General features: G+C 34.2%; 1 protein-coding gene across 2 annotated transcripts; it reads left to right on the top strand.

The window, feature by feature from the left end:
• Positions 1-265: 265 nt before the first annotated feature.
• Positions 266-23792, top strand: LOC108208762 (uncharacterized). Of its 2 annotated transcripts, none has more exons than XM_064088158.1 (31): positions 266-516; positions 628-750; positions 3341-3498; positions 4303-4347; positions 5392-5470; positions 5555-5628; positions 7134-7240; positions 8398-8580; positions 9152-9346; positions 9461-9662; positions 9788-9862; positions 9956-10299; positions 10824-11022; positions 11267-11516; positions 12336-12675; positions 12873-13053; positions 13180-13320; positions 13453-13714; positions 13803-14255; positions 14562-15022; positions 15741-15877; positions 15971-16152; positions 16228-16590; positions 16817-16942; positions 17496-17561; positions 17659-19424; positions 19505-19784; positions 20491-20724; positions 21361-21882; positions 22064-22226; positions 23286-23792. In XM_064088158.1, the coding sequence occupies exons 1-31, from the start codon at positions 448-450 to the stop codon at positions 23540-23542; spliced, it is 8037 nt and encodes a 2678-aa protein (XP_063944228.1). In that variant the 5' UTR covers positions 266-447; the 3' UTR covers positions 23543-23792. The 2 variants fall into 2 exon arrangements, with proteins under 2 accessions (XP_063944228.1, XP_017234773.1); XM_017379284.2 differs by having other exon boundaries at positions 267-516; positions 9137-9346.
• The last annotated feature ends 629 nt before the right edge of the window (positions 23793-24421 follow it).

The following is a 24421-nucleotide window of genomic DNA, read 5'->3' as shown; positions in this document are numbered from 1 at the left end:
AAAATCAACAACTCAATTTTATTGAACTAATTCTTTTGGAAGATACTAAATATGTATCGTAATCTAACAATAAAAACATTATTTAACAAAAAAATTCATATTTCCTTCAAAAAAACAAAAAAATTCACCACAAAATAATGATTTTATAAAATGCAGGTTTTATATCACGGTTAGAAAAAGTTAATATATTAGTATTCTATTAATATTATTTTCTTCAAAAATATAGACGTTAGCATAAAAAAACAAAATCAAATATGGAATTGGAATCTGGAACACGGAACTTGTTACTCGTCCATCTCTAACACAAGGGGTATAAGAGATTCTCACTCCCCGCGGCCTAGGGTTTTAGAGCCGGTGCTGCAAACAGGGTCTCTCTCTCTCTCTCTATCTCTCCATATACACATACCTACACATACATCCCTCTCTCTCACGCGTTGGCCGACAATAATGGCGACCTCGACCGACGCTCAGGTCGTCAAGTCTCTCAACACTTCCTCCGGCCGCCGCCGTTTTGTGGTACACTTCTTCTCAATTACACTTTTTTTTTCTTGGTCAAAGTTGCAAGTTCTTTTTAATTTTTGTATAGAAAGTTGGGGTGTTTAAAGTTTTGTGGAATTGTGTTTGCAGTTCAAGACCTTCTCTCAAAGAGTTGAGGATATCGATATTGATGTTTATCGGAGTCTTCATCCTCTCGATTCTGAGCCTTCTCCGGGTTCCACCTTTTTTAGGGATTGTCTCGTCGAATGGAGGGTATGGGCTATGATTAGTCTTGTTTTTAACTGGCTTATATGTCTTGTTATGTGTTAATTGGATTTGTGTTGATGAACTTGTCTGCCGCCAAATTACAACTTTGTGAAGAAATTTTTGGATTGGTCTAAATTAGCCATAACAAGCTCATGTACACAATTGGGAGATTCTTAGCTCTGTAGTACATACTTGGGAGATGCATATCTTGAAAGTAGTACGGGTGAATTGCTTACCCCCTCCATTTCACCTGATTAACATCTTCTATGCACATAAATTCCCATATGCATATTTTATGCGGTAATTTGTTTTCTGATCTATATTTTTGCTTGAAACTGTTGTATTTTAGGCATACTTTATGCGAGGGCAGTTGAAATATACTTTGGCCTGATTATAATATCCATTGAGCTAGCCCCATGGGTCAAAGCTTTTTAGCTGGTGTCTTAAGATAAATTGGTTTTTAGTTTATGCACATGGTGTGCATACTTCAACTGTGTATTTTATAATATGTGGAACTTGGAAAACAAATTAATTTTTCATGGTATGATCTTTTGTTACTTTTGTCTTTCTTGTAGAAAATTGCCCTATCTTAAGTGCTTGTCTGCTTGCCACTATATTACCCATTATATTTTAAGTTCTCAGGAAGTAGTAACAGATAGGATTGTTCTCTTGTCAAAACTAAAGGAAGTTAACTTATTAAGTTCAAATATCCGCCTAACATGTGAAGTTGCTCCCCACACGGCACATTATGTTGTTATTCACATTTTCCCTATTACCTGTATCACAAAAATACCATCTTATCTTAAAAAATAGGAAAGACACGCATTTTTGACAGCAATTAGCGGGTTTTTTTCTTGCTTTTTAATGTAATGTGTGTGTTAACTATTTTTGTCATTTAAGTACCAGGTTTCTCCTCTGTATTGTTCATAATGTGCATGTATACAAATTATATCCCAGTTGTCTAGGTGAAACCTGAATTTGGTATATCGGCCAAATTATCATCCCGGTTTTTATGGTTTACGCTCATGAGGAAATCGAAAGCATTGTGTTATTCCTCTTTTGCCAGCTGTGGAAGAACAGTACAAAGACTTAATTTTGTTGTAATCTTTAATAACTAGTTACCAAATAAGCATTTAGTTTAATTAAATATTATTGATATATAACACATAAAGATGAATCTAGAATTTATATTTTTTCATAGAATTTCTAGTACCAGTGCAATTTTAGAATATTATAATATTTTAGACAAACTTGATATCTCCAAATGGTCAACCTGCTCTGCTTTCATGCACCTATATTCATTGATTGTTCTGTTTTTGTTTGTTTCGGATCTTTGCTACTCGTGAGGAGAATGGAATTATGCTCAGAATACTGGATAAAGTAGTATATTATCACTCATAACTCGTCTGATCTCCTTCTCTATATTTTTCATTCATATAATGATTGCTAATGACTTAGACCAGTCCCATTTAGATTATCCTAAGTTACCCGGACTCGGCTAAAAGTGTCCAACATGGATACGTGTCGGAGTGTCGGACTCGGCAATAATTTGAAAATTTTACATGTTTTTGGCTTAAAATAAGTATCGGAGTGTCCATACCCATGTCCGAGTGTCAAGTGTCCGACACGGGTACTCGAGACAAAATGAAGAGTCCGGGTAACATAGAGATTATCTATGGGACTCGAACCCGAACACCATATGGGTAGTTAATTGTATGTGTTTCGATACAGATATTGCACTAGGTTCTTCAGGGCATAATTTTCTTCTTGCCATGTGTAATGGATTTCGTTTTATTAATCAGAATTCAGAAGTGCTAACAATGTACATAAAAAAGAAGAGTGATCATTTGTACTTGTATAGTTTTTTTTTTTTTAAGAAGTACTCTAATCATTATGGGAGGGATACAATAGTCATCTGATCCACGTTACGTGGGAAGTAGATTAGTTGAAGCAAACAAGTCATCAGAAGTGAATACCCAGTAAATTCAAATCACCTATGATCAACCGAACAAAAATTAGCATTTCCCAGGAATTTAATTGAACAGGAAGTACAATTAATTGAGTTTAATTGAGGAAGTCAATTCTACTGACATACCAAACGAGCACTAAAATTAGATTTGTATATCATCTGGAGTGGCATTATACATATATTTAGGGGGTGTTCTGTTGATGGTATTTTAACTAGGCTATGGGGAATCAAAATCTTTTTCCCATGTATCAATGTTCGGTTGAGGGGATTAAAATGCTGGAATGGGAAACTTATTTCCATTAACCACATAATTCAATCTTTACTTACCCCATGAAATTTTAAATCGTTCCTGTCCCCATATCTCCGCTTCCCGTCAACAAATCAAACTCTTCCCAAGTTGATCACTTCCCAGCTCCATTACTTCTTTTTTTAAATTTTTTTTTTAAAATTCTAGGGATCTATGTACCGTGGCAATTTTTTTTAAAGCTCCATGGAGTTGTGTTCAGTGCTCATTATGCAATCATATTGAGTTCTGCAGGAACTACTATCATATGGTTGATGTTCTCTTCATCTATGCTTTTGTTCCTGTGACTTGTTAATAATTTTTCTTGTCCAAACGCAATCCAGGAACTAAATACAGCAGAGGACTTCATATCATTTTATGAGGAAATGTTACCGCTTGTACAAACTCTACCCCAGATTATATTGCAGAAGAAATTGATTTTTTCAAAACTTCTGTCAAGACTGCAACTTAAAGCAAGACTGTCACTTGAGCCCATACTCAGGTATTGCATATGGATGGACTAGTTTTGAGTTTGTAATAGTGCTTGTAAGAACGGGGAAAAATCTTTAAAATTCTTTATACATAATTTAACATCTGTGTAGATCTAATACAATCATATTTTCTATTGCATTAGCTCAACAATACCGATTGTCACTTTGATTCACAGCACATATTTCTAATATGGAACAGCAATACATATACATCTGAGCTGCTGACCCTAAACAAGAATGCTTGCAAGAAAAAAATGGACTTGCTATTGTAAACAACCTAATTGGTGATACATTTTTATTTTAAAAATATAGCCTTTAAAATAAAACATTCGTGGTACTTCTGCTAAAGAAGAATCATAGATTACTAGATTGAACTAGCAACAAAGGATCTACCTTAAAATTACTTGTTTTAATTGAATTTCATTCCATCAATTAGCCATACTCATACAGCATATCTGAGATTAGTTGCTCCCTTTATCCCAAATCGGATATTCTTTTTTTACTTTTGGCATGGATCTTATGGTCCATTCACCACATAGCTCCGTCTTTAACTTTTATTTACAAAAATAAAATTAAAAATAATTTACAGAATTATGTGGTCAATGCACCTTAACAGACATGCCAAAAGTCGAGGGGACATCTAATTAGAAAATCAGGTACGGTACAGTTTCAGTTACTTCCTAACATATATTACTATCACATATTCGCTTATCCATGGAATGTCTGTGTATGGAATATGAAACATATCTTTCTTAGTTTGTGTTATTTTCCCCTTGTTGAGTCCATGACAGCGGAATATAATTTTGTCTCTACAGGATGATTGCAGCACTTTCTAGGGATCTCGTGCAGGACTTTATACCGTAAGTTGGTCATGTGATCTCGAGTCTTTATCTCTCTGTAGTGATGATACATCATATTGTTTGTTATTCTCTTGTTTTTATAAAATTTAGATATTTAACATGTATGGCTGGTAATCCTAGAGAATCTATTTTTCCAAATAGAGAGCTTTAGTTTCATGAATTATACTCCATCCGTCCCATCCATTTCTTTATACTTTCCTTTTTGGAATCTCCCTCTCAATTCTTTGCATTCCTAAACTTTTTAAAAGTAGTAAACTTTTATAATATAAAAACTAATCACACCCACTACTTTCATTTACTTTTCCCAATCTACTAATTTAATATTAATGGGTCCTACCACTCACTTCTCTTACTCATTCATAACTTTATATGTTTTTCTGAACCTCTGTGCCCAACCCCAGTGTAAAGAATTGGGTGGGACGGAAGGAGTAACTACTTTCTGTCTGGTGGATCTGCTGTTATATTTGAATTACTTTCGGGCAACTGGAGCTTCTCAAGGACCAATGAAACTATTAATGGGATAATGCTGCCAAGCCTTTATTTAGTATAATCAATCTGCATCATTAAACTTTTCTTTGCCCTTTTAGGTTTTAGTGTTTTACCCCCTTATATTTTAAATATAGGCTGCTTGACTTTATAGCAAACTTTTAAGTCTATTGACCACATAGGTACATGTTTGTCAAACTTGCAATGATTTGCTCAACTGGTAACGATTGAAAATGAATAAGCAATGAAAGAATGTTTTACACAAAAGTGCACGATGCACATGTATTTTGTTTTCAACAGAAGCCTCTTGAAAAATACCTTTGATCTTTAGTCAAACTGTTTTGACCTAAATTGCTCACTGAACTTGTCAATGCTATTATATAATAAGTAGTATAGTAACTAAAACAATCTGGCATTTCATAAAGACAAGTTACTGGTTGCGGCTTACTATTATAACTATCAATGCTGTCTTTGCTTATATTGCTGCCCATCTACATGAGGGGCATGACTTTTGGTTTTTTATGTACTAACATTTTTCCTGTATTTTATCTTTTCCAGCTTTCTCCAAACAATTGCTAATTCTTTAGTATCTCTTCTCAAGAGTGGTGCAGACAGGGATCCAGAAATAATCGAGCAGGTAAATCATAATAACTTAAGCTCTGTTTTAATATTTAAATTGTGTATGAACGGAGCAGTAAATACCATTCTTTCCAACCTGCAGATATTTACGTCCTGGTCATATATTATGATGCATCTGCAAAAGTTTCTTGTACGCGATGTTGTTTTTGTTCTCAAGTAAGTAGAATACTAAGTTGATATTTTTTATGATGTCTGAGATGTCTTAAATTACCTTATATGTGATGTTTTTGTTCTTAATTAAGTAGAATAATCCAGTTACCAGTTATTGTGTCTAAAATTTTGAAAACATCACAATGATTGCACGACTATTGTAAATATTGGTCTTGTCATTTAAGAACATATGCTGATTCTAGGAAATATATAACAACAATTTGTTTCAAGCAGTAGGTTGTAATTATTTTTGTTGTAGACAATCTTTGCTTTTCAAGTTTGGAGATTAAATTATGTAATATTTTTTTTTCTTTCTTTTATGGTAGTAGGTCATTACGAGGAGCTAGATATGTATTACCAGCATATTATTTTTGTAAGGATTTGGTTGTGAAGTTTGATTTGAGCAGTCACATTCTTCATTATTTTTGGGAGTAGAGTCATTTTCCTTTGTGATTAAAATATTCTTGGGTTTATTTGTAATTTAATTCTATTTGATGTTGATAAGTTCTCTATTTGCTTCCACCCTTCCACTTATGGACCTACATCAAATTGAATGTTGAGAGTTGAACTGAAAAACTGTATACTACTACTTATATACCAGTTTTAGCATCATTTGAGCTGGTACAATTCCATTTTAGATTTGATTATACATTTACAGTTTTAGCATCATTTGAGCTGGTACAATTTCATTTTAGATGTGAATATACATTTCTGTTTAAAATAAAGTGTTAAAATAGAGTTGGAAAGAGCAGAAGATAGTAAATATATATGTAGTTACTAAATGAGGGGAATACGATATATGAAAAATTGAAATCAGTTATGTGATCTTCAATTGATAATGACAAAACGGCAAATGTAAATCATATTTCATCTGCAATTGAAGAAGACAGAGATGACATATTGCTTTTTATGTTATTGTAACTAAATACCAGCCTTAAATAACTCATAACAAAGCAAAATATAAAGTTGTAGGATCCTAGAATTTTAAGTAAAATTAATTATGTGCAAGTGGTGTGCAATTATTGTTATAGGGTATTAATATCTTGGTCTGATCTGCACTAGTTATGTTGCTATTCCAAGAGAATATTAATAAATATATTTGCTCTTGAATTGAGTTGTTGAGAACATGAAGTTTAAAGTTTTAATTTTCTGAGTATTTTAGTTTAGGTCCATGATTCCGAGATTCAAAAATAGTGTCTACATTAATTTCTGTACAGATCCTATGTTCACACATTGTCATTCTCCCATCCCCCTTCTCTCTTTCGCAAAGAATTACAGTAACACTGCAAATAAGGTGGCATCCTGAAGATCGTATCTAGGAATATATGGCACAACTGCTGTCATTGAGACAAGCCATATGAAATTTTGGAATTTAATGTATTTTCCTTTGTTTTAATTTGCTGGGCTATTTAATTTAGGTCAATATTATTCTCCGATTCAGAAATTATGTCCTTTTATATATGGTAAATTCAGAATTAGCACATTCTAATCTCCCCCTCCATATCACATAGAATTACAGTGAAACTGAGGTATTATCCAAAAGATTACATTCAAGAATTCATGGCTGAATCAGTATCATTCTTGTTGAGGAATGCTCAAGATAAGCAGCTTGGAAAAGGTATTACAATCCTTTGTTAATCAAACTGTCTGTGTTCTGTATAGTATTCAGAGTTATAAAAAGCTGGGATGCATATAATGTTTGTAAACAAATTTACCTTAGATGAACTGAATTCTCTTTATTGCTTCCATGCACAACTGGGCTTGGATTATAAGACAGGTGTATTATACTTTGTGCATTAAAACTTTTGTTGCTAATATAGGATTAGTTCATTGTATTTTTTCTGTTTAGTTACAATTATTTCTCAGTTTTGATTTCTGTTGGAGGACTTTCATTTTCAAATGATATAGGGTGTGTATTGTGGACATAATAGTTAGGGAGGGATTAATATGTGATTAATGCATGCTCTAATGGGGTTTCTCTTCACTTTCAGAAATTGTTTTGAATTTCACATTCGGATTTTAGTTACATGCACTATCCTTTTGTTTTTTGGTCCATCTTTATGTGTGAGCATACCTGTCTGTTAGATTTAAAGGCCCCACTCTCTTGCCACATTAAACCCCCACCCCTAGGAAGTAGGGAGAGGGGTAGCCTGTGGAGCTATCTCATCTTTATGTGCGCATGCTTTGTTAACTTTAGTAATTCCACAAATAACTTTATGTGCGCATGCTTTAGAAATTGTTCTGTATTTACATTCGGATCTTGGAAATTACATGCACTATCCTTTTGTTTTTTGGTCCATCTTTATGTGTGAGCATACCTGTCTATTAGATTTAAAGACCCCAGTCTCTTGCCATATTAAACCCTCACCCCTAGGAAGAAGGGAGAGAGGTAGCCTGTGGAATTATCTCATCTTTATGCGCGCATGCTTTGTTAACTTCAGTGATTCCACAAATATCTTTCACTCTCCTGCAAGACTAAACCCTCATCCCTAGGAAGAAGAGAGATCGGCAGCCAAAGGATTTATGTCCTCAAGTGTTATTATTGGAGTAAACTATCTCCATCTTAGTCCAATTACCGAACTGGCAATTTCATATTTCCATGCAATTGCATTATGTGTAGCAAATTCATATATACTTGACATTAGGCATTAGTTGTTGCTACACATGCTTTGATAGACTTTTCGTGTAAAAACATTCACACTTTTCACTATAGATTCTGAATTTAGTTATTCGTCTGGTAATATTTTTACTTGTAATTCATATAACATTTCACAGGTATACAAGAGGTTATGCTTGAAGTTGTGAAGAAACCCTTAGAGATGAGAACATCTGGTGCTAGTGCCATACTGTTCTATATAATGAGAGGAACTTCATCGAATTTGCATTCAAGGGCGAAGAAAGTAATTAAGACATTATTGGACGAGTCAATATATACCATTGGTGATGGATTATCTAAAGGTCAGTTCTTTATCCGTATATGTCATTACCTTATCTAAATATAAAATTGTTCATCTGGTTTTTTGCCTATTTATATACCTAGGTCAAATTGATTACTTGTAATAGCATATCAAGTTTAGTCTCTAATTTCCAAGGAACAATTTAAAGTTTAGAAGAGCAGTATTTAATGTAAGTTTTTGATATCTTTACATGGTTCCTTTTTCACTCGGTGGATATCACTTTGGTCCGACCATTATCATGATAAGCGGAATAAGAAGTCATTGTAGAACCCTCTGTACATTAAATTCACAGAACTACTAAAGGGGTCTTACCCACCCCAAAATAAAATGTTAGCAAACTAAATTATATATAGTAAAATTTTATCTCAAGTGGGATTTAAATATATGTTTCAATGTTTTACTTTCAATTTGAAAATCAGTATAAAAGATGGGTATGCATAATTACATATTCAGTGGATTCGTTTGATCGCAGTCAGTATTATGTTATGTAATGCTATTTTTAGTTTTGTTGTGTTCTTTTAATGCCATCTATTTTCCTTTTTTGCTTATTCTTTTAGACTCGGGCATCGCAGTCGAAGTTGTTAGTGCAACCTTTCATAGACTATGTGAAGTGTTGGAGCCTGCAGAGTTGGAAGTAGTTTGGGATTCTATGAATGTTGAAATATGGGCAGCTCTCGGAAGCATGAGTCAATACTCATTGCACCTCAGCTGTCTCTTGTCTGTGCTTGTATCTACACTTCAAAGGAACTACATAAGAAAACTTTCAGGTGATTAGATGAATAAAGAATATTCCTATTATTTTTCTCTATTTTTATTCAAGTATAGACATTGTGTTAGACTTTTACTTTTATTTCTAACATATAAGTAGTATTATTTTGCAGATTACGAACCACTGTTGAAGCTAGTTGCCGTACTGATGGATACTTTTTTGGTCGAGGCGAAGGAACAATCATCTGAAATTATTGGTAAAATTATACAATTAATGCTATGCATTCTTGACGGTCTTCATTCCACTTGCAATATGGTAGCCATTGTCAGAGTGTCACAGGAATGGGCTCCAGCATTCGAATCAAGGAACCCTAGGTACTTTATTATGAATAGTGTTGATATTCTAGAGAGTGTTTTATTAGTCCCATTTCCTCTCCCTGTTATTGCTTATTTCTCTATATTTGGTTTCTTTAATTTGTAATCCTAAATCGTGGTTTCAGTTTGTTGACATTTATCAAGCAGCTTCTGTCAAGAAATAAGGGGCTTTTGCATGCCTTTGGAGTCAATATAATTAAGTAAGAATATACTATATATATAAATTATTGAATTTAAAATTTTCTAAAATAGTTGGTGATTATTATATTTAATTTTTTACTACTGGATGGCAGGGCACTAAATGATTCAGTTGAAGCTTCTGAAGAAGAAGTTGTATATATGTTACTTATATTCTTTGATAAATTGGAAGAGCTGTGCTCTAGTTTATTACATGGGACATCCAGTGAAAGGCTCTCGAACGTCCTTAATTTCTCTCAGAAAATTATCAGAAACTGGGTTGAGGCAGTTAATGATAATTTACATGGGAACCCGTCGTGTATTCAGTTTCAGGAAAATAAGCTGGCAATGCTGTATGGAGTTGTTAGGAGCTTCCCTTATGTAATCGATGTCCAGTCAAATACAACTTTGCTAATGGACCTGGTAGATGCACTTGATCAGCTTCTTTTAACCGATTCTGGTAGGGTGTTCAGATGACATACTTTTGTATTGAATTACTCTAATGTTTAAATTGAAGGATCTGATACAACCTTGTCTAGGTTAGGTATGTTAGTTATAGAGATACCTTGTGTAGTTGCATCCTTGATACTTGGAGTGATGTACTACTTAGCTGTCTAGTAAAATAGTTGTCAGAACATGTCATGACTTTGTCATATATTCTCAGCTTATTTACAGGAAACATGGAATGGTTGGAAAACCTATTTCATATACACACTTACTTTCTGATTTTCAAATCATGCACACATGGTTACCAAATAAGAAACAATATCGTGTTCGTGCTCAAATACAACACCGCATCTTTCTTATTTAATGTCACAACAAATAGTTGTAGGGAGTTTGATGTCTCCCTCAAATGAACCAATAGATTTAATTGCCGTAGCCAGTCACGTGGTTTTGATATTTCCAATATAGTACATTGTTGGTTGTTACATTTAATCTTGTCTTAGGATCTTACTGTTATTGATTAGTGACTTGTTTGTGCAGGGTACATTGCAGGATTTACTAAAAATACTTGGACAAGCCTAATTGGTTGCTGTTTGGCTTCATATATCAAATTACATACTCTTCGCAAGTTATGCTATAATGAAGATTCAATTGGCAAGTTCTTAAATCTTGCAAAAAGATACAAAAGTTCTTCTCAGGTTTTGTTGGCTGTAGCTGATTTCTTGGACTCAATAGACAAGTAAGTTGGCTATGACTTGGTTGATTAAAATATGCAGTTGTAAATTTTTATACAGGTATCAAATGATTTTAGGAAGCTACATACTGTACCATTATTGTAGTCAGTGATACTACTAGTTGAAATTTATACTAGATTTACCAACATATGCACCTACCTATTAAAATATCACGGAAGCCTTGTATAAGCTTTGAATTCATTGTAGCTACTTATTCTTCTACTAATATTATGCTATCATGCAATGAAGGTCAACCACTCTGGTACACGCCGATTCAAGTAAACTCTCCCCGGAGTTGAGATCTGAGAAGGCTGTAGATGCACTGGCTGTATTTGCTGAAAACTTGTGCCACCCAGACAAACAGATTCGAGTCTCTACTTTGAGAATATTGTGCCACTATGAATCACTAGCATCTGATAATATTGCGAGAGATCGTCCTGCCAAGAAAATGAAAGTGGATGATTCTCAGACTCTTTGTGAGGGTGAACATGATAGTAATGTATGGAACAACTTTCTTGCTGCCTTTTTTCTACAATTTTTTCATAATTAATTGAAGTAATTTTTTTAAGTTACAAATTATTCCAAAACCCGTGTTAAGAGAAGCCACTAAATTAGATCTTATATCTTTGAACCCTCCTCACTTGAAAGCCTTGTGCCTGTTTTGGTGTTAACGAGTTTATCAGTAGGAGTGATGCAGGAAAGATCTTGGAAGACAGAAATATCAAGTTAAAACAGAGAATATAAAATTCGGTGAATTAACCGAGGAAAATCCACGACATCAGAAGTTTCTTACCCGGAAGGAAGAACAAACTATGAAGGACCACAACCTTTAGACAAAGAGGAGACTCAATTTAGTATCCTATAGTATATCTTGTATAATATGTGTGGATTACATCCTTATATAAAACTGGAATACCTAATAAAATAACGTAATGGACCAAGGCCAATACACTATTGTGGTTATCATCAATTAACTAAATAGCTATCTAGAGTTGGCAAAAGAAAGAAAGAAGCTATTTAGCGAATTAGACTCTTCATATAACTATATATATGATTAAACTATATAATAATAAATATTCAAATTGCTTTTAATTTTTAATTGTGTACCCCATCAAGGAGCCTATATTTTGGGAAATATGAAATGCAAGTGTCCATATAAAGATTCAAGTGTATTGGAGGTTATGGCTTGATGTCGAGGAAATGTATACTAGAGTCTAATACAATATTAAGTTATCAACTCCTCGTATACTTTAACGCGTTGGTGAAACAATTGAGTATATGGATATTATATGCTTAACAAAATCCTATTTGTTGTCAGGTTCTTCACCATCTACGTTCCATTGAAGAAACTTCTCTGTCAATTACCAGTAGCAGACAGGTTATATTACATATATCCAAAATACAAATGGATCTCATAGCTGCAAAGATACTTGAACCATACATTCCAGTTCTTCTGTATGGAACTATTGGCATATTCCACAACCGATTCAGCTACTTGTGGAATCCGGCTATTGAGTGTCTTGCTGAGCTGATACGTCGTTATGCTGGGATTGTGTGGGAAAGATATATCAAATATCTTGATGGATGTCAGTCTATCTTTATAACATGTCATGATCAGTCGGGGAAAAGCATTCTTGATTCGTCTTGTGAATCACATGGTATGTGAGTCTTCATAGTTGTGTTGTAAATGTTCTATGCTTGGCAAAGCGATAAGTAAAACCAATTTTGTTTTTTCGATAATAAAAATCAGAACATAATCCCGCACTCATGTTTTTGGCATATTAATAGACTTAAAAATCTGAATATTGATATATGGCTTACGTTAATATAAATTTTACCGTGTGGTGCCTTCCAGATTTGATTACTCACTTCAAATCATTTCTTTGTCCACAATCTGATGGGACGCCTTCTGGGACTATCCTGCCCCTTCTGATTCAGTCTCTGCAAAAAGTTATTGACATTTCAGAAGCTCGGACTCGTCAAATTATACCTTTGTTTCTAAAATTTTTAGGCTACAATTGTGATAATCTCGTGAGGTAATATCTTTTGATGTCTTGCACTCTTGCTTTAGATTATTTTTCCTCTTGAAATGTATAGTTGCGTGAATTTCATAATTTCAATTGAGAACTTAAATCTTTTCCATTTATTCTTTCTATTTGCAGTGTACAATCACATGAGTCACAAATTACCATGGGAAAAGAATGGAAGATCATTCTTGGGGAATGGTTGAATTTGTTGAAAATGATGCGGAGTCCAAAGTCTTTCTATCTTGGTCAATTTCTAAAGGATGTTCTTGTATACAGGTTTTAAATCAAAGAAAATATTTTGTTCATTTTTCTCTCTGTTCATGGACCTTTCAGTATATTATATTGAGAATCGCATCTTGTTAGTGGATATACTTTCACTTGTGTGACCGTATTTATTGAAATTTTTAGGCTCTTGGATTCAAATGATGCTGAATTGCAACTGAGGGTTCTCGATTGTATCATTAACTGGAAAGATGAATTCTTACAGCCTTATGCACAACACCTGAGAAATCTTATAAATTCAAAACAATTTAGGGAGGAACTTACTACGTGGAGTTTATCCAGAGAATCCCATCTTATTGATGAACAACACAGATCTCAAGTTGTACCTTTAGTGTTACGAGTTCTTATACCAAAAGTTCGAAATTCGAAGACACTTTCCTCCCGAAAGGTATAGCTCAGTAATACATAATTAGCTCAGTTCATATTTCTCAGTAATATAATTATCTATAATTCAACTTAATGCATTTGTTCTGTAGCATGCGAGCATGCATCTACGGAAGGCAGTTCTTGGTTTCATAGCTGAGCTAGACATAAAAGAGCTTCCTCTCTTTTATGCCTTGTTACTAAAACCTCTACAAATTATTTCACATGGCAACAATGTCATTGATGAGTGGTTGCGGATTTCATCTGAGTGTTCCGTTGTCGAGTTTGATTCAAGCAGTATACTGAAGCAATTCACAGTGGCTAACATAAGGGCCCTCCCTTGGAAAAAGATATATGGTTTTCTATACGTTGTTGAAGATATTTTTCAAGTTTTTGATATATTTCATATAAAACCTTTCCTTGATCTGCTGATGGGATGTGTTGTTCGAATGCTGACAAGTTTCTCATCAAGTCTTCTCTGCGCAAAGAGTGGTATATCTCAGGTTGAAAATGATTGTGTCCTTGATGCGAGTGAAGAAGTTTCTGAAGCTGAAACACAAAGCACGGTAAGCTATAGATATTTGTGTAGTGCTTTGATACAAAAAGTAATAATGCTGCAGGAAAGGATGAATAGTGATTATATTTGTCCTTGCTAATTCTTGCATGCGTATGACTCATTTGTTCAGATGTGAAGAAGTAGTAGAATTGAAACCCTATAAACTTTGTATGTGCTATGAAGGCCTATTAATTAAGCTGAAATAATATCAAAGTGGATTGATGGTAGAGAATTAATGTCGAAATAGCTTTTCAATACATATTGAATATAATTTTCTTTGATAAATGTTTAACAGCTTGTTCTAATTTATGTGCAGACTTCCAGGGATGTTGAACAGCTAAAAAGTCTGAGATCTTTGTGCCTGAAAATCCTTTCTTTTGTTCTCACTAAATATAGTGATCATGATTTTCATAGTGATTTCTGGGACCTTTTTTTTGCCTCAGTGAAGCCTTTGATTGACGGTTTCAAGCAAGAAGCCTCCAGCAGTGAGAAGCCCAGTGCACTTTTTTCTTGCTTTATAGCAATGAGCAGGAGCAGAAAACTTGTATCACTCTTGAGTAGAGAGAAAAATCTCCTGTCTGATATTTTTTCGATTCTAACGGTCTCAACTGCATCGGAAGCCATTGTATCTTGTGTTCTTAAGTTTGTTGAAAACTTGTTGAAACTTGATGAGCAGGAAAGTGATGATAATGCCATTAAAACCATATTGCTTCCCAGCATTGACACACTAGTATGCAGCTTGCATTGTCTTTTCACACGTACTAAGGGAGGAAAAAGGTATTTTGTTTCAGGCGAATATATTTTACCCTCTTTTTTTTTTTTCCAGATTTCTCTTATTAGTTATTACTATGAAGTTAAAATTGGAAATTGATGAAACATGAATAATTAAAGCTAGATTTTTGACCCTTCCAGTATTAGCTAAAAAGTGACCCAGAGTCCCTGATGGTTCCTTAAATTTAATAAGGAAACACCTCAAACGATATATGATCTTACTTGGTTATAGATTATGCAATCATTTTTCGCAATTTTTTATGTTTCTTTTCTCTGAGCTCTCTAAAGTTTGAGCTTTGGGTTTGTTCTACATATCAAGTGGTTCTCCTTTTTTTGATGAAGATAGAGTGACATGCTAGATAACTTTTCTTGGATTTTTTGTTAATTGTGACCTTTTTTAAATTTTTGTCACCAAATTGGAAAGAATTTAGATTATAGCTCCTGTTATGTTTTGTGAGAATTTATATTAAAGCTCCTGTTATGTTTAGTGTTATGTCTAGTGACGTGTGGGCTTGGATCATAGTGTAGTCATGACGCTACAAATTTCCATCTATTCTTGTATATTCTGAATTCTGATGTCAAATATGTCTTGTTTTGTATGTACAGTTGTATATATAAGTTATATAACTATATATGTGCGCGATTATGTTTGTTTGTGTATCTGTGTATTATGGTGCAAACTTTGAAATTTAATAATTTCACTTTTCTAATATACTTATGCTAGGAAATCTATAAGATGTCCTGGGGAACAAGAGCTCAATGTATTCAGGTTATTATCAAAATATATAAAAGATCCTTCAACAGCGGGGACATTTGTTGATGTACTGCTCCCGCTTCTGACGAAGAAACCCTGTAACACTGGTAGGCTTTATTAATGTATAAAGAAGATGCAAGTGCAAGTATTATTTTATCAAATTGTTACTCTACTGATAAATAACTTGCTATATATTACAGATGAACTGGTTGAGATTTTGCATGTGATACAACATATAGTGCAAGTATCAGGGAGCGGAACTTCCTCAAAGATTGTTAATTCGATTTCGCCATTGCTTATTTCTGCTGGTCCTGATATTCGGTTGTGTATATGTGATCTCCTTGAAACAGTATCTCACAATGACCCTTCTACACTCACTGTGGTGAGAATCTATTTTCAGTGTTACTAATCTGAGTTATAAAAGGTTTTTTTAATTGACTTTGCTATGTAAGTGCAGGCAAACCTTCTCCGTGAATTGAATGCAACCTCTACGTCAGAGATTGGTGGTCTTGATTATGACACAATTATTGGTGCATATGATAAGATAAATATTGAATTTTTCTTTGATGTACCAGAGGAGCATGCACTAGTCATTTTGTCTCATTTCGTACATGACATGTCTTCTGAAGAATTGATTTTGAGGCAAAGTGCATACAGATTACTGCTTTTGTTTGTTGAGTTTTGTGGCCGGATTCTAGATGAAGAGGCAAAGTCAGAGAAAGAAGGACGTTGGTCTAGTGCATGCATTCAACAAATCATCAACAAATTCCTATTAAAGCATATGGGGGATGCGATGAATAAAGAAGCTGCTGTTCAGAAGGTATACACATTATTTTTTATATGTAATTATTTAGTCTTCGAGAAATTGCCCTTTCATCTTTATGTAATATGTGAACTTAGTTTAATGTTTAACGCGAGGATGGAGGTTGAGAGGGGTGATAATGGATTTGAAGTTATAATTTACCTAGAGTCATTAAGTGTAAAGTCTCTAGACTTCTTCGACTTACTATTATATGAATTCTTCTTTTCATGATTTTATTTTCCAGGTTTGGATTGACCTACTAAAAGAAATGGTGTTAAGGCTATCAAAGGTGCAAATCTTGAAATCATATCAGGCTCTATGCAGCAAAGATGCTGAACAGGATTTTTTTAACAACATCGTCCATATGCAGGTTAGTACTTCGTATTTTGCTTCCATAATAAATTAAGGTACATGCATCGGTGTATATTGACCGGTACACAGTCAACATGTTTTATTTGGACTTTCTTGAGTTTCCGTAATGATATAACATTTATCAGTTTTAGTAGATATGTATGTTTAATGATGCAAGACATGACATATATCACCATTCTTATTGGTTTCCAAGTTTTTGATTATGTTTTTTTCCTTCCCTCATATTTGAAATTGCATCCTTAATTAGTATAGTTTACTGAATTTTGGTGGTTAGTGTGGTTTTGCTTCTACAATAGTAAAAGCAATTTGATAGTAGTGTGTGGATAACTTATCTTACAATATCAGCTTTCATGTAGAACAAACATAGAACAATATTTGCATTATTTAATTACGAGGCTTGTTTTCTATATCTTAAACAATCGGAAGAGTATACACAATAGTTAGTTTTTCCTTACTATGTATGTCTCTTGATGTTGTTTATTAATATGTGACAGCACATGCTACTTCCATTCGAATAATTGGTGTTAATTTGTTTGTCTTAAATTTTGCAGAAGCACCGACGAGCTAGAGCTTTATCTAGATTTAGCAGTGTGGTCAGTTCTGGTAATCTGTCAGAGGTAAATTATTAATGTCCAACTGGGTTTGATTAATCAATTTTTCTGTTTTTCTTTTCAATTTTTTTAATCATAGTTCAATGTACTATATTGTATACAGGTTATTACAACAAAAGTGTTTGTTCCCCTCCTCTTCAATACTTTATTTAATGTTCAAGATGGGAAAGGAGAGCATCTCAGAAGTGCATCAATAGAGGCTCTAGCATCCATATCTGGTTGTATGGACTGGAAAGCATATTATGAATTACTTAACAGATGCTTTAAGGAAATGACTTTAAAACCTGACAAGCAAAAATTGTTGTTGCGGCTTATATCATCTCTCCTTGACCACTTCCATTTTCGGGAAACTAATTCTAGCTTCGAGGTTAAAGATTCAGTTTCTGGTGCACTTATCACTCCTGTTGAGCTTTCTGAGATACAAACATGGCTTTACAAAAAGTTGCTTCCTAAGGTACAGAAGATACTAAGAGCAGATTCTGACAACGTCAACGTGAACATTAATCTGGTTGCTTTGAAATTGTTAAAATTGCTTCCTGCAGAAATCATGGAGTTGCAGCTTTCTAACATTATTCATCGACTTTCGAACTTCTTAAAGAGTCGTTTGGAAAGCATTCGTGATGAGGCCAGATCTGCTATAACAGCCTGTTTAAAGGAATTGGGTCTGGAATACTTGCAATTTATTGTCAAAGTCCTGAGAGCCACGTTGAAAAGAGGATTTGAAATGCATGTACTTGGTTACACTCTCAATTTTGTCTTATCACGGTGTCTTTCGGGTTCTGTTTGCGGGAAAATAGATTATTGTTTGGAGGAACTTCTTTCCATTGCAGAGAATGATATTCTTGGTGATGTTTCTGATGAAAAAGAGGTGGAAAAGATTGCTTCAAAAATGAAAGAGACTAGGAAGAACAAGTCATTTGAAACTTTAAAATTGATTGCCCAAAACATCACGTTCAAAACTCATGCCTTGAAACTGCTTTCACCTGTGACTGTTCATTTTAAAAAGCCTCTAAAACCAAAAGAAAAAGTGAAGCTGGAAATCATGTTAAAACACATAGCCGCTGGCATTGAATGCAATCCATCTGTAGATCAGACTGATGTTTTTATCTTTACATATAGTCTCATAGAAGATGGAATTAGCACTGAAAATTGCAAAGGTGGAGTTTCTGCTACGGTGGATGGAAGTAATCATAATGAAGAGAAGGTAACTACCTCTAGGTTGTTACTCTATGATGACTCGAAATGTTCACCTCTCATTACAGTTTTTGCTCTCAGAATTCTACATGATCACATGAAAAATGCAAAGCTTCACAAGAAAGATGAAAAACTCTTGTCAATGCTTGATCCGTTTGTACGATTATTAGGCGACTGCTTGAGCTCTAAGTATGAAGATGTCATAGCTGCTGCTCTTAGGTGTCTTTCGCAGCTGATTCACTTGCCTTTGCCATCTATTGAATCACAAGCAGATAACATAAAATCTTCGCTCTTGGTTATTGCTCAGGGATCAGCTGATGCAAACAGTCCTATTATGCAATCTTGCATAAGGTTGTTGACGGTACTTTTGAGAAGCACTAGTGTTACTCTTTCCTCGGATCATTTGCATATGTTGATCCAGTTTCCAGTATTTGTTGAACTTGAAAGAAATCCATCAGTTCTTGCCCTTTCACTATTGAAGTCAATAATCAGCCGGAAGCTAGTAGTTCCAGAGATATATAAATTGGTTACTCATGTTGCAGAATTGATAGTGACTAGCCAAGTGGAACCTATTCGCAAGAAAAGTAGTCAAGTTCTTTTGCAATTTTTACTTGACTATAAATTCTCGGAGAAAGGCTATGAAGAGCAACTTTTTTTCTTGCTTAAATATTTAAGGTAAGTATATATACCTTACCAAATAATGAGTTAAGTTGTGTTTATGTATAATGTCAATAATAAATAAAGCTATATTTCAGCTATGAACATTCCACTGGGAGGGAAGCGGCACTTGAGATGCTTCATGCTATAATAGTTAAGCTTCCAACACGGTTTGTAGATCAGCATTCCCGGATTTTTCTTCTTTTTTTAGTGAAGTCTCTGGCAAATGATGATGACAAAAAAGTTCGTTCCATGGCTGGTGCTGCTATAAAGCTTCTGATTAACCGCGTGAGCTCACATTGTCGTGAATCGATTATTCAATACTGTCTCACTTGGTATGTGGGTGGAAATTTACGTTTATGGAGTACTGGAGCACAGGTAAAGCCAATAATTCTCTCGTATTAAACTCTGTTGAAATTTTTAATAAAGATAGCACAGTGGTGTGTGTCAACAACTTTGATACATAGTAGTTTAAAGATGATGTACAACCACTACTCAGACTCAGTTTTATAACACTACCTTTAATTATATTTACCTTCGTCCCTTCAATACAGATTATAAGCAACCCCAAAACAAATAATTGCTTAGGGAGAGAGACAGAGCTGTTTGATTTTATAGCTTTCTTGTCTATGTCGCATTTGATTTTATAGCTTGTTTGCATTTCAAAGAAATGCAGTTTAGTTGATTATTTTCGTGATCGTTCTCTGATTAATAAGCAAAAATAATAATCGATTCTAATCAATCTTTTTTTACCCATTATAACAACAATTTAATATTTTCATAAGGCATGGATGAGTGTACTTGTTGGTGTTTGATATGTTAATCCTAATGTAATACTAGCAATCATAATTTTTGGTTATTAATTAATTTATTGTGAAATGGTTATTTTTTCTTTGAGTAATCATAAGTACCAAAAATGAATTATTGGTAAGGATATTTTTACTAATTGTACAGTTAAGCTATTCTACCCATCATTCGTGCATCTCTAATAAATTTATTTACTAGTTATGTATTCTGTATGCAATTTATTGGGATAGAGGTAACTGGTAAGTATTTATGCTGATGACAAATTTCTTTGGTGAAGGTCTTGGGGCTACTGGTGGAAGTTAAGACAGAAAGCTTTCAAAAGCATTTAAATTGTGTCTTGCCTGTGATGAGACATATATTTCAGTCTGCTAATGATGCTGTTAAAAACAAGGAGCTTAATATTTCTGATGAGGCAAGAATCCCTTTCTGGAAAGAGGCATACTATTCACTAGTTATGCTGGAAAAGATACTAAATCAGTTTCCTGAGATGTGCTTAGGAAGGGATCTTGAGGTACATATCTAGTTCCTTTTGCTTTTATGTGTTTATGCAGGGTATCTGTGTATATGAATTTGAATGTTCATGCATGCTACTATTCTCTATGGGGTTCTCTACGAATTCTTTTGGGTTTAAACAAAATATCTTGCAAGGAGATGGGCGTGATGAGTGGAAACATCAGAACATGAAGATGATCCACAAATGCCTAAACTTACGATCTTTCCTCATATTTTGTAATTCTATTTGTTTGTTTGGTTTTTTCTCATATTTGTTAAAGATGCTTCTTTTATTATTATCATTATTATTATTTTTTCTTTTTTTAAACTTTAACATATTCTCGTAGGTCATACTTAAAGTAAGTTTGTTGGTTCCCACTTTCCCTATTATACAAATAAATTTTACAAGCATAATATTTAATTAAAGACTGGACAAATCTAAATTAGCATCTATTAATAACATGTATTTCTATGTCTTTCACAATGCTAGAGAGTTGTCATTGTTTTAAGGCAATTAGTTTATGGTATGACTTTTCACATGAGTTGCATAAACAAACAAGTTGATTATACCTTATTAATGTGTAGATAATTGTGTTTGTCTTGTATTCTCTTTTTGCAATTTTAACTTGTTTGTCTTGTATTCTATATTTAACAGGATGTATGGGAGTTAATATGCGAGTTTCTTTTACATCCACACATGTGGCTGCGCAACATATCAAATCGCCTCATTGCATTGTACTTCTCCACAGTCACTGAGGCCTGCCAGGACAATCACGAAAAGTTATTCAGAACCTTTTTCTTGATGAGGCCATGTCGACTTTTTCATGTAGCAGTTTCCATCTGCTGCCAGCTTAGAGCATCACTTACTGATGGCATTGCCAATGCCATTATTGAGCAGAATCTTATTTTTTCAATTTGTGGTTTGCATGCCTTGTTACAACAAGGTGAATACGCAAACCTGAAATATTGGTCTGATCTTGAGCAGCACGAGCAAGGCCTTCTTATTAGAACTTTTCACATGCTTGATTCAAGAAAAGGTAGAAGCATGTTTGCGTCTTTGACATCTGGTATTGATGGATTCGATGGCAATGAAAAAAGTGTGCAGGTTGGTGTATTGCTTGTATCTTATTTGCTGAAAAGATTAGGAAAGATTGGACTTCAGATGGAAGCTATTCAGGTAAATGTGCTGGGTAATGTATGTTGTTTTTACATTTGTTACATTATGCATAACTTCTATGTTGGCCAGTTAGTTACACCTGAAATATTGCCAAATGGTTCTTAAACAATATTATTATATACCCTTATGTAAAGTTTAAAGTTTTCCTTTGTTAAGCATTTCTTGTAAAACCTTTCCGCAGATGAAGATTGTGTTCAATACTTTCAGATCTGTGTCTCCAAAGATCTTTGATGCGAATGAACATTTAGGGAAAGTTGTGGAGGAAAACAATCAAAATTATGCATATCACATTCTTCTTCCCTTGTACAAGGTTTGTGAGGGATTTGCCGGAAAAGTTATCCCAGGTAAATTCAGTGTTTGTGTTACTCTTTTGACTTCTTATTTTCTTGGGGGAAGTTTTGGTTTGCTCTTTCTTATACATAAAAAGATACCATATACATGTTTAGCTCTGTCCATCTTATCTTTAGTTGATAAAAGAGAAAAATATGACTTTAAAATCCAAAAATATTGTCTACATGTCTCTTAATTTTTTTTATAATATTATAAATTTGATACATCCACTGTTTTGAATGTACCAAATCTATATTTCTCCATTAAGTGGGGATATCCTCCCAAATTGTGAGCAACAGGCTTAGTCATAGGAAATCTACTGAATTTGTGAAATTGAATCTTACTGCGGTGGTCAAGGATAAGTTGAGTAAGAAATGCGAAAGCACCCAAGTTAGTTAAAATGAGTGTCTTACATGTAACAAAGATGCTCCAACATATCAATACTTACCGATAGGGTGAAAATAGGGGGTGTGAAGAGTTCCAAGGCTTATCAAAAATTTTAGTGCTTTGTGTTGAGAGTCGAGTAAGCTTGAATTATTCAAAATATAAAATTTGGTTGGTGGATTGTATATTATTTAGTCAAATAAGGGATGCCTCAGATTATCTGCACTCATTCAAGTAATTAGTCAAATAAGGGATGCCTCAGATTACCTAAACTGTAAGACCCACCTGCCTCATCCTTGAGCCCATTTGGGGCACACGTGAGATTGTTATGGGCCGTTTTAACCTTGCTCTGATACCACTTGTTGGCCAGCTAAGCGAGCCTAACTTCACATTAGTATGATATTGTTCGCTTTGGGCCTAGCCCGCACGCCTTTGTTTTTGGGCACCTCCCAAAAGGCCTCGTACTTTTGGAGTTATTCTGACTGCCTATATTCTATCTTTATGCCCCTCCCACAACCGATGTGGTACAACTCCTAACATCTTTACTAGTGTACATGACTGTACACGAAGTAGCTACTGAGGCACAAAATTGTACTTTAAATTTCCACTACAGTCTTTATTATTAAATTTTCATGTGAGTGATATTGATACATTGCGTGATATCTTTTCATGTCTAATTTTTTCTTCAGAGGATGTAAAGCAACTGGCTCAAGAAGTATGCGAGAGTATACAAAGCACTATGGGGACACATAATTTTGTGCAGGTGTATAGCCAGGTCAGGAAACAGCTCAAGGCAAAGAGGGACAAAAGAAAACAAGAAGAAAAACTTATGGCAGTGGTTAATCCAATGCGGAATGCCAAAAGGAAGTTGAGAGTGGCAGCCAAACATCGCGCCAACAAGAAAAGGAAAGTAATGACTTTAAGGATGGGAAGGTGGAAGAAGTAAAAACAAGGGAAGGTAAATGACTTTGGAGATGGAACTAGGAAGATGTACTGCACTTGATACAGTTGTGCAAATTTTGGTACTATATGTAATATCCTGAATTATTAGTGCAAGATATTACTGATGATATGAGGCTTTCACATGGATTTATCATTGAGTTCCTTTTTCAGTAATTTTAAATTTATAAATAACTATGTAAATTGTTTTTACGAGTTTAAACAATGGAGGAGCACATAAGATTTCTCTTTTGTTAGGAATGGCCAAGTGAATGTTGAAGAGACACTTGTGTCATAGACACTGTATGAACAGGTGACATCATAATATACTGATAAAATATTACAAATTTGATATGGATGGAGAAAGGAAAGTTATCTCAACTTTCCTCTTCATCTCTCTCCCTAGCTTTTATTAAACAAGGATCAGCCTTTCCGTGGCTGATTTCACTCTGAGGAATTCCTGTTGAGTAAATTCATGCTCTTATAGTTCTCTTTTAAGGTTACATTTGTGGTATTGTCGTTTATGTGTGATTATTTACATCTCCTTAAACCTAGAAGTTGGCAAATTATCTTGAAGATGTGTATGATGGACTGCTGTACAAGTTCTCTAAGACTGTAACGGTGATTTTAAAGACTACTGTTTATGTTCTAATAGGAGTCGGTGGCATTCTGGGCTACAATTTGAGGACGGGTTTATTTCGTGCTCTCATGTGTATCAGGTGCTGCATTGGTGTTGTATTGACATCACTTGGTGGATCCAGAGGTGACACATTTGTTTAGTTTATAAACATAAATACCGTTATCAATTGTATTTATAAATTATTATCTTTTGAGGGTCTTTGGTGGGTTTGTACATTATCGAAGTGTTTGTATTTGGATTAGTATA

Source organism: Daucus carota, chromosome 2 (genome assembly GCF_001625215.2).
Source record: "Daucus carota subsp. sativus chromosome 2, DH1 v3.0, whole genome shotgun sequence".
Taxonomy (NCBI): Eukaryota; Viridiplantae; Streptophyta; class Magnoliopsida; order Apiales; family Apiaceae; genus Daucus; species Daucus carota.
Note: the sequence above shows the minus strand (reverse complement) of the source record. Positions and strands in the feature narration are given on the sequence as shown.